The sequence below is a fragment of the Mesoplodon bidens genome (genome assembly GCF_964165515.1).
Source record: "Mesoplodon bidens genome assembly, chromosome: 17".
NCBI lineage: Eukaryota > Metazoa > Chordata > Mammalia > Artiodactyla > Ziphiidae > Mesoplodon > Mesoplodon bidens.
Genome location: NC_138174.1, coordinates 64,695,479 through 64,707,325, shown reverse-complemented (window position 1 = coordinate 64,707,325; position 11,847 = coordinate 64,695,479). Strand labels below are relative to the sequence as shown.

Sequence of the window (11,847 nt, the reverse complement as noted above, 5' to 3'; positions counted from 1 at the left end):
ATCTACCTTCTTGTGACTAGATCTGAGGTATAAAAAGGGTCTCCCAAAGTTTCTGGCACAAGGGAGGTCCCAGTGATGCCTTTTCCCCCGTGACAGATGAAGCCAAGGGTAGTGTAAGAAGTATCTAAGCCTCTTCTCCAGATCTCTCTTTGATGGAGACACTGGGTTCCCCTCTGTGCAGGCGAGCGTTCCATGAACGCTTGTGAGTTGATTAACTCTCAACCCCAGAGAGAGTACTCTGGAGGCTGAGACGAGGCTTATGTAAAGCTGGCTTAAACATCAAACATGTTAGATATCAATGAAATAGGCTTTTCAATCTCATTTAAGGGTTTCACTCATTTTGCCTTCAGCTCCTTGAAGGGATTGATCAGATCAATCTGTTGTGAAACTTTCTGCTCACTCTGATCTCCTACTAAATGCTAGGCAAGGATCTTCTATTCCCTCGGCCGTAGGTCTCCCCTTATTACTCAAAAATTTTGTGTTATTGTAGTTGCGACCGGGAAAAGGTGAGAATAAGAAGCACTTAGCAATGCAGCACATTTTTCGGTCCTGTTGTAGCCACACTCTCACAACAGATAGAGATCATGTGAGGAGAAAGTGTTATCAGGCCAGAGATATTCGAGATATCAGGAGGTAGAGTCTTTCTAAACTCCTGGGATAAACACTCCGCCGTGTTCCATGTCTCATGGCCTAAATCAGTTATTTTTAAATTTCGTGACCTTGACTATATTTTGTATACATGCTAGCTGAGTTCCTGTTCTTCAGGCCAAATTCTTTTTAAACGTCTCTTCCTCTGTAACAGCAGTGTTTCAAACGTGGTGGTCCTGTACCAAAGAAGATGACTGCTCCACAGAGGTAAAACTCTGACAGAGTCCTTAAAAAACGAAGGCTCTGTAGCCAGGTTGGAAATGCTAGACGTGTCGTTATCCTCCTGCTTTCCCCGCCCCCCTTAATTTATCATTCATTCCTTACATTGAAAATAAAAATTGGTAAATGGTGATCTCCGTAGGCATTCGTTAATAAGCACATTTTCTCCCGAATGCTCCTACCAACGTTCACTTCTCTGAGGCATGCCTGTCCTGAATCTACTAGCCTTTCCTTAAAAGATGGGGAAGGAAGCATGGCTCAGGGCTAAGATGCAGGGGATGTGAGTCTCCGGTGATGGTCAATAGCAGGGTAATCTTGTTGAAAAACAACCGTAACAACAAAACATGTTTACACTACTTATGATTTAACCCACATTCAAATAGAGTTCAAAGATGACAGCCAAGAGCGAAGAGAGAGTTGGCGTTAAACCTCATCTAAAGGCTGAAAAATCCTTCTCTTCCTCTCTCTTTAAACAGCAGTATTTCCATGAAAGAGGCAGTATGAACAGATCAGTTTCAGCAGAACCTCCAAGCCATAGTTTGGCTTTTCACATGTGCCTTGGTGGATTCCAGTTGCCCAAACTATAACCTACGCCGCCGCAAAAAAAAAGATCCCAAGGACTCCTTCTTTTTTGGTGCTTCTCCCCTTGACCTTATAAAGTGGTCTATTATTGGATGCGTTCCTACCCTACTTAATATCACAGACTGAAAAATGTCAGGAGAAAAAGAAGAAGACGGATCATCTCCAGCTGGATAAAGGTGAAGACAAAGAGGAAGCAGGGGCCCCAGTCAAGCCACCTACAGCCAGCCAGACGTCCTCAGCGTGGTCCCACATTCTCCAAGGTACGGCAGTGCCCCCGCTCATCCTCCCCCTCCCGTGGAGGGGAGGGGAGGGCAGGGGGTCACCATCTCACCACCTGGCTGTTGTAGTCCTCCGTGACTGCCCCCTCTGGGTTCCCGTCCTGTCTGGGCCACCGGCGGCCCCTGTGCTCCCGCTGCAGCCTCCGCTCCCCGCGCCTCTTGGGCCGGTCCCTCTGGCGCTCCAGCTGCTTGGTACGGTGGTAGCGCTGCTGGAAGAGATCCTTCGCGTACGCGTACAGCTGCACGTCCAAGAAGTTGAGCTCCTCGATGCGCTGGCGGGCGCCCTCGTTGATGTCCACGTTGGAAGCCCGCGTGACGTTGAACTGCGTGAAGGGGGAGATGAACTTGAGGTTGAATGTCCTCTCAAAGAGAAATTGCGTCTTCCGCTGGAACTCCGTGAGCCCGAAGAAAGCCATGTTCTTCAGGTTGCTCTTGGCGCTCTGCAGCAGGATGGCGTTCCTCTCGCTCTCGTTCATGAAAGTCAAGTTGTAGCAGCCCACCAGGCTGAGGTCAGCCAGCATGCGCACCTGGCGGTTGTTAGCCAGGTTGTAGGTGCAATCCATGAACTCCCGTAGGCTGACCCCAGACCAGTCGTCCCCGGGGTAGCAGGTAGGCAGCTCATCGGGGGTGGGGCTCCTCCCATCACACACGTGGAGGGAGGTTTTCCACGTGGCCCCTCTCTGCACGTGTTTCCACTCGCTCAGGTACCGGGACACCGGATCCCGCAACATGGTGATGTAATAGAAATTCCTGGAAGAGATTAGACGAAGAGCGTCAGTCCGCCGTAACTATAACCCTGGGACCCCGCGCCTCTGCAGCGTCTGTATCAGCATTGACTCAATGGGTTTTTCTGCCAGATGGTCAAGTGAGAATATCTGCCTGGATTTGCACCTGTTGGGCCATGTTCCCCTATGTGCGTGTTTCTATAATACAAACACGCATGAATCGGCTTTCAGTACTATTTGCTGGGTTTTTTCTTTCTGCTCCAGGGTGGGGAGGGGAGGGGTTGGGGGAATCGATCAGCAATAATTCATTAAAAAAATAATAATAATTCATTCAGCAATCATTCACTGTTCAATCACTACCAGCAATAACAAAACCTTACATTAAGAGAGCACGCCATGTTTATCAAACGTTATCACCCATCTGATATTTTATTTGATCCTTAAAAGGAACTTTTGTAGTAGACACGGGGGACTATTTGATAGGGAAACAGTGCAAGGGGGTTAGAGTGATTTACCCAAAGTCATGTGACTAGATAGAGCAAAGCTGGAAGCCAGGTCTCCTTAATCTTTCCTGTTCACAGGGGTGGTCTGGGTTAAGAGGTGGGTGGGGTAGGGGAAGGATGTGTTGTGTTTGGAGACTAATATTTACTGAGCACTTACTGTGTGCTAGAAACTGGGCTAGGTACTTTATGGATACTGGCACAGATAACCTTCAACATAACTTTGTAAAATGGGTTTTATCACGACTTTTTTTTTAAAAAAGCTGAGAACACAGAGACTGGGAAAGGTGAAAAATACAGCCCAAGATCCCAGAGCAAATTAATACTTGATGCAATAAAATTTAGGCCTATTTGATTTTAAAGCTTCTGTGCTTTCCTGGGCACCATACTGATATTTTAAAAACAAAAATGTAACTAATATTTATTGAATGCCTATTAATTGTCAGGTGTTGTGGTTATTATAATCACAGGTCTCATCTCATCTAATGGAATCTATTGGAACATTGAGAAGAGATACATTTTATAAATGGCGAGCTTCAGAATGATCAGGTAAAGATCAGGGCACCACTGGCTCAAAAGGGCAAGAGAGGTGTGAAGAGGTCAGAAGAGATTAGGAAAAGTCGACAGATAAAGACACAGCAGTCGCAGAGCACAGGGAGATCAGCTCGGTGCTTTGTGACCGCCTGGAGGGGTGGGATGGGGAGGGTGGGAGGGAGGGAGATGCATGAGGGAAGGGATGTGGGAACAGATGTATATGTATGACTGATTCACTTTGTTATAAAGCAGAAACTAATAAAATAAAAAAAAAGACACAGCAGTATATATGTGTTAGCATATGGTATTTGTTTTTCTCTTTCTGACTTACTTCACTCTGTATGACAGACTCTAGGTCCATCCACCTCACTACAAATAACTCAATTTCGTTTCTTTCTATGGCTGAGTGATATTCCATTGTATATATGTGCCACATCTTCTTTATCCATTCATCTGTCGATGGACACTTAGGTTGCTTCCATGTCCTGGCTATTGTAAATAGAGCTTCAATGAACACTGTGGTACATGACTCTTTTCGAATTATAGTTTTCTCAGGGTATATGCCCAGTAGTGGGATTGCTGGGCCATATGGTAGTTCTATTTTTAGATTTTTAAGGAACCTCCATACTGTTCTCCGTAGTGGCTGTGTCAATTTACATTCCCACCAACAGTGCAGGAAGGTTCCCTTTTCTCCACACCCTCTCCAGCATTTGTTGTTTGTAGATTTTTTGATGATGGCCATTCTGACTGGTGTGAGGTGATACCTCATTATGCTAACACATATATATGGAATCTAAAAAAAAAAAAAAAAAGGTCTGAAGAACCTAGGGGCAGGACAGGAATAAAGATGCAGACATAGAGAATGGACTTGAGGACACGGGGAGGGGGAAGGGTAAGCTGGGACGAAGTGAGAGAGTGGCATGGACATATATACACTACCAAACGTAAAACAGATAGCTAGCGGGAAGCAGCCGCATAGCACAGGGAGATCAGCTCGGTGCTTTGTGACCACCTAGAGGGGTGGGATAGGGAGGGTGGGAGGGAGATGCAAGTGGGAGGGGATATGGGGATATATGTGTACGTATAGCTGATTCACTTTGTTATACAGCAGAAACTAACACAACAATGTAAAGCAATTATACTCCAATAAAGATGTTTAAAAAAAAAAAGACACAACAGTAGGCATTAGATGAAAGCAAACATTGATTCCAAGTAAGGAAAATCTTTCTCATCATTTGAGCAGCTGCTAATGGAATGGGCTGCCCACCCCATCTTTATCACCAGGAGTGACACTCAGGGTGCCCTGGGCAGACAAAAACGATCCTGAAAAGCTCTGAAAAGAAGACCAGTTTTCCCTTGACAGCCTGAACTGGAACTAAGAAAAAATGTATAGCTAGTAAAAGCAATGGCAAAAAAAAAAGGTATTTAAGGGTACACTCTTTTTCATGCGGCTTTAAAAAAGGAATTGATGAACTATAATATTTAAAACAATACATTTACTGTACTGAGTTATTTTGAATGTCTAGCCAGTTTTGAAATGTGCTAAAGAAAATTCAAAATCTTAAGCACTTGCTTCCCTTTAAATCAAGAGGAGGAATGTACTGAAACCGCCACAGAAAGGCCAGCCTGAGCCCTTGCTTTTGCCAGGCATCATTTTACATTACTCTGTTGTCTTTCCCTGTGACAGAATGACAATTCCATCAGTGAAAGAAAATTTCCCAAAAGGTCAGTAGGGAAAGCAGAAAATGACTGACATATTTCTGGGTTCCGTAAGGAAATGTTGACAATAAAGTTTTTCTCAGAATGGATATTACCATGGTTGAATATTATATGACATGTCATTATTAATCCTGCTTTGGTCCTATGTTGAAACTTGTTCACATTTCAATTCTACAGGCAGAGACCGATTTTTATTTCACAAAACAATTACATAATAAATATATAAACACAGTGATGATGATGATGATGGCTATAACATAACTTAGGTGGGTTAAGGATGACAAACACATCAGGACAGAATAATTTAAATCAGACAGATTTTTGAATGCTCAGATAAGATCACAGATGGGAAATCTGTAAGTTCCCTTGTTAATTGGACAAAATGGAAAACACAAAAGAGAATTTAAACAAAAAAGATGATGACTATCGATTGATAAGACTCAACCCCATTTGTGTGTCTCAAATTTAGACACAGTCCAGATTTTTAAAATAATCATAAGAGCTGGAGGATTTTAGGGCTGGGAATTACAACAGTTTGTGATATAAAGGGTTAACTGGAACTTGCTGCTGGAAACTGAGAGGCTTTGGTCTCACTTGGGAAAATTAATAGGCCATAGAGTTCCCTGTGCTTTCTTTGCGTTGGAATACACATGGTCTCAAAGCTAACTGAAACTAGCTTACACTTTAAAATGATCTTGGTTTCAAATTTAACTTTATTCAATGGAACACCGCATTTAACAAAGACTAGCTAAGTTGTAGAGTGCTGTTTACATGAGTAAAATAAGCCCCAAATGTCTGCAAGTTCTACTAGCCAAATAGGTCAGAACGAAACGTTCTGTAACGAAAACTAACTCTGACATTAAGACACAAAAATGGACTAGGGCAACATTCATATTGATGAAGTACAAAGTTGTCCCATCCCATGGTTCTGGAACCAAGTGCCTAATAGCATTTGGGTGTTGCTTTAGTGAGACATATTCTCATGTATGTTTTATTTGTTTGTCTCAATCTTGCAAAACAGTCAAAATAGAAAGCTAGAATAATAGTAAAAAGAGGGTTGAAGAACACCTAATTATTGAAGACAACACAATTTGATTCATTAAAAGCATTTTTTCTCATCTCTATTTTTTTCTCTACTTTCATTTGCTCCTCTCCTATCAGACAGAAAACTGCAAAAGTCATTGATGAAACGATGTCTACCTCCAGGCCACACGCCCCACCTTCATTGTGTACAAGCTTCACTCCAGTTTCGTGACTCTCTTCCCTGCTCCCAAACAACGGAAACTCATTTTCTTCTGCTCCCATAACTCCCAATTTAGTTTCTAAGGAAAATTCTTTTTCTTTTTTTTTTTTTAGAAACTACAAAATATTTTATTAAAAAAAATTTTTATTTTACATTGGGTTATAGTTGATTAACAGTGTTGTGTTAGTTTCAGGTATACGGCAAGGTGATCCCGTTATACGTATACATGTGTCTATTCTTTGTCCAATTCTTTTCCCATTTACGTAATTACAGAATACTGAACAGAGTTCCCTGTGCTATACAGTCCTTGTTGATGATCTGTTTTGAACACAGCAGTGTGTACATGTCAATCCCAAACTCCCAATCTATCCCAATCTAAGGAAAATTCTTAAAAATACTCTGAAATCTGCAACTTTCCTTTTCAAACGTTAATTGTTCAACAGCACAATGCGGGGTAAAACAGAGACCAGAGAAGAAGGACAAGCAGCTCCCAAGCAAAGGCCATGTGGCCACATGCAGAGGCTCTCATCGACACCGGCCCCTTTTAACTCAACCTCCTAAGCTGAGGCAAAGTCTCATCTGTTCCAACACTTGTCCTGGCAGTTGAACTTTCCCCAGATTTTGGAAACATTAATTAAGCAAACGATTATTTCCTCCTTTCATCCATCCATTCACTCACCTGGTAATTCTCCAAACATTCATTGAGCCCCTGGTATTTGCCACACCCTGGGGCTAGGCAGTGGGGACCCCGAGGTCACTAAGACATTGTCCTCCAGGAGATCTCAGGCATCCAGGGATTTTGGTACAGTGGGAGAAATGCTAACCACCAAGGTAAGGGACTGTTGTGCCTGGACCTGAACGACCCCAAAGGGGACACGACTTTTTCTGTCTCAGGGACAGCGTGCTGCCAACACATCTTCCATGTGCCACCTGCTTCGTTGAGAGTTTGGGCGAATTCATTTACGAACGTCTGAAAAACAGTGACAGCTCTTGAGAATTGTTACTCTTGTGGCCTCAGGGTAATGATGGCAAAGCCTGGTGTACTCAGGGGCATTAGGGGACGGACGGGGCACCTCTCAGTTAGTTCAATGATTATTTGAACTGATGATTATCATAGGGACCATCATGGCTTACGAAAGCACAGATACACGGAACACACACTTTTCAGTCTCTGGCTCTGCAGTAAGGTAATCCTATTAAAAAATCCTAAACACAGCACAAGGACATGACTGCCTTCCCTCAGTCTTTGCCTTTTCCTTCACTCACTTGCATCCTGCTCGTCTTTCCTGGCCCAGCTCAAGCCTCATCTCCATCTCCTCTGACCTTTCTGCCCTCGAGGATTTACTGCATCACTTACTGCGCTTTTAACGTGCGTATGAAAGTCCTGGTCACATCTACCCTTTAAGTTCCTCTTTGACCACTGGACCTTAGGCCTGGTGTCCCGTGGCACCTCCACACATCCTGCTCTCTGCAGGCATTCAATAAACGATGCCGTGGAAAAGAAATGACCTTCATACGAGATAAGTGTATTTTAATGACCAAGGTTAAGATTGCCTTTGATAAATAGACCCTTCTTTTCTCCCCTAAAAACGAATCTGACATTATTTTTGAATGTTCAAAATGTGTGAAAAGAATCAAAATACATATAATCTTCTAATACATCCATCATTCGATTGTGATGGTTGATAGGCAGAGAGAGAGAGAAAGATAGAGAGAGAGAGAGACAGTCAATACAGACTTTGGATAAAAAGCAGAATATTTCATACACCAGATAATTAATAGAAATGAGTTTTTTTAATGTTAAACTTAGTCGTTTTCTTCCCCTCTGCTTCAAGAACCTGTATTTCACCAAGCAGTTTATTATGTAATTGCTCATTTCTCTAATTAGCAAGTCATTTAATTAACACATGCTTATTGAGGGTTTCTTGTATGTAAGGAGCTGCTCTAGGAAATGTGGAGAATAGAAACAAAATAGAACGTACTCAAGTATTGTAGGTGTAAAAGTGGTAGATTAGAAAAAGAGGCATGGATTAGCAAGTCATGGAGGTAAGCAGTAGACAAAGAATATTTAAGAGAATATTTCAGAAGCTACAGAGAGCGGAGTGGCCTAATGAGACCAGGAAGTTCATGTGGTGCATTTCGCTGAATGTTTGGTCAATAAATGAATGAATGAAAAGAGGGACATAAGCTAGAACAGGAGGCTGAGGCCAAACTGTCACGGGCTCTACATGCACCTGTGAATTGCTAAAATAGGAAAAGTGTTGATTTAGGAAGATTCACGGAGCAATAGAGTTTAGGATGGATAAAAGTAGGCAGAGACCAGGAGAGACATTGGACAGCCGTGGCGAGAGACCAGCAGGGAAGAACCCAGAACCGTGGGTACTGATGAGAAAGAATCAGAACTGAAGAACTATCACACACCCAACCTTCACCGTTTGTTCCCCTTCCTCACTGTCCGCTTCCTCTAAACTACCTTTTCCTCCTCCGTATTCCCTTCTTCCTTCTATCTAATCCTTCCCTTTCAATTCTGTGATGTAAAAGAGGCAGTGCTGGTATGCGCATCAAAATGGTGGTAAAACAGTGAAACAAGGCGTAGAAGTCCCTGGAATCACCGTGCCTGTGGTGATTAAAAGATATTCACTTCCATGAGGCTATGACATGCCTGTCTAGTGAGAACATATTTGAAGGAACCTACAAGATGCCAGGTTCACAGGGAGGGTTAATAAGTATATTCCTTCCACCACCAGCTTACCTCTTGTAAAATCAAGTGACACAGTTAATATCTCCACAATCCACAGTTCGAAGCATTCCTAAAAACCAGTTCAGCTAGAAACTCCTCCCATCAGCCTCCTTGGATGTCCTCGGCAGAAGGGATCCCCTCCCTCATCCCCACCTGCTGAAACACGTGCCGCTCATGCTTTTATCTTCATTCCGGGACCAGTGAATATCTTACCCCTTGAACTGGCTTTATGTCTTACTCATCCTTCAGCCTCCAGAGCATATGATACATCACCTTGTACATCGTGATGTTCAGTTGTCCAATGTTCATGGAATTAATAAATAGATACATTTTATCAGCCACTGTTTTAGGAATTCTCGTGGTGATTGTCCCCAGGAAACTTCTGTTGGTGCCTTAGCCAACAGAATTAGCCCAGGCTAATGATTTCCCTTAGCCTAGACCTTGTGAAATGTATAGGAAATAATCCCTCCTCCTTCCTCTTGCCCTGCAAAACTACACATAATCAAGTTTTGCCAAAGCTCAGCATCTCACAAAAGAACACCACGAGTGACTGTAAGGTGGCCTTGGGGGCATCTGAAGGAGCTCTTTGGTCCTCACCAGGGAGTAGGCACAGGCAACCAGTCCATCTTAAACACAAGCTGCTGTGCGCATTTTTAAACAGTGAAACTTAGCTCTCCCTCCACCCTGCTGTATTGTGTGCAGGAGTCATTTTCCAAATTCTCAGAATGGAATTAATTTCTTGACTCTCTCTAGAGCTGCACACTCATTATGGGCTGCCCATTCTTCATTATCTCAGTAGAGTATTATCTGCACTCTTCTGTATCTGATAGGGGGAATCACGGCACTTAGAGCTTGGCAATCAGACTGAACTTTGACAGTGATGAAAGGGCCCTTTATTCGAGCCTTGAAAACAAATTAAGGAATTTAAGAATGATGTTCTAAGCGAATGGGAAATTGGGGACGATGATTGTTAAGTGTTGTAATAAAGAACTTTCGGGGGGCTGACAATGGTGTGTGTCAGAGCAATTGGTCCCAAGCATGTCGGGCATTGTGATGAGAAAATGGAAACATTCACACGTCCTTATCTTCCTTCATCCAGAAACCCTGGTCCCCTACCAGACTGTCGTCACCTCCTCCCTGACAGTGACTGACTTACAAAGCAGCCAGACCCTTTTGACTAAGGCATATTTTATCTTACTTATTACCCAGAGATCTTGACACTTTTCAGTTGGTAAGATATTGGGGAGAGGAAAGCCCATTGTGCTTCCCTCAAGAGGGGAGGGGCTCTGCATCCCTTTTCTTCCCTGTGTACCTGGTAACATTAAAGGGAGAATACTTTGGTTGTAGCTGGTCTTTTTTTTTTTTTGATCATTAATCCCCACCCCCAAACCCCAGTGAGAAATGCAACACACTGTCATTATGGAACATATGAGCAATGCAGAACCGTAAAAAAAGAAGATGAAAATTACTTATAATTACTTCACTTGGATATAACCACAGTTAAATATCTATTTCTTTCTTTGACAGATTTGAGATCATACTGTACATTATATTTTTAACATGTATTTTAAACTTAAAAATACAAGGGGATATATTTTCCATTTTATTTAATGTTCTTCCTTAAGAGTATACTATTCCAATTATGGATGTCCCGGAATTGATGTGACCAATCTCCCAGTTTTGGACAATTTAGCTGATTCTTTTTGCAGTGGGGGCTACTATAAACAATAATCTGATAAACATCCTAAGCCATAAATATTTGTGCAGTGAATAAATTGCTAAGAAGAGAATTTCTGAGTCAAGAGCATTGCCCTCATTTCATCATCACAATGCCGAAATATAGCCGACCACGGTCAGCATAGGTGAGGACAGGGCCCTTCCATGAGGTTTGACATCTTCGGGTGCCAGGAAACAAGTCTACTTGAAAGTCAAGGGAAGGCCATGAAACAGACTCCTGGCTCTCCTTCCTCCCAGCTGGACCAGGAAGATGCCCTGTTCAGATCATGACCCTAAGATGGACAATTCCAGGACAGCCAGGAGGGGTTTGTGACATGGTGGCGAGGAAACATACTTCCTAAAAGATTTGTTTATTTTACACTTAATGAGTAGCTGGAATATCAAATTAGAGGCTAAACATTCGTGGAATCAAATCCCACTCATCAACACTGCAGCTATATTAAAGCCGACGTCTAGATCAGAAAGAGGGAAGTGCCTCACCTGATTATATTCAGGGCCGGTCCTCACAGAAACAGCCTCTTGAGATGGAGCTTTTCTGCAAGTCTAGGTATCAGCTAACTTTAATAATGGGAAGCTGCCCATGTTACTAAACCAACCAAACAAAAGCAAGAAATAGAGGTTTCTGGACGATACTGGTCATTTCTCCATGAGGGTCAGTCCACCCCCCAAATTCCCCAGAGGAAGAAGTAGTATTTATCAATAAGATAACATTTTAAATCTTGTCACATTGCTTCTTAATATTGACACAAATCCTAGGGGCCTCAGACTCACAAAAATGCCATGATTTTCGGGTGGTTGTCATGTTTGCTTTCAGTTTCCCCCAAGCGGCTGCTACACGAATAAATTTCAGGCAGTGCATGCTCCAGGGACATGTTTCTGCTAGCTTGCTGAGTACAGTTCCTCCCAGTACAGTTTCAAATGT

General features: G+C 42.8%; 1 protein-coding gene across 1 annotated transcript in view; it reads right to left on the bottom strand.

Annotated features, from left to right (window-relative positions):
* Positions 1-1,768: 1,768 nt before the first annotated feature.
* HS6ST3 (heparan sulfate 6-O-sulfotransferase 3) overlaps positions 1,769-11,847 on the bottom strand; it is a gene marked incomplete at both ends in the record, with an annotated part of 667,106 nt that continues 657,027 nt past the window's right edge. Inside the window, one exon of the mRNA XM_081215002.1 lies at positions 1,769-2,477. Within this exon, the coding sequence (XP_081071128.1) occupies positions 1,769-2,477 (709 nt within the window). The remainder of the gene's footprint in view (positions 2,478-11,847) is intronic.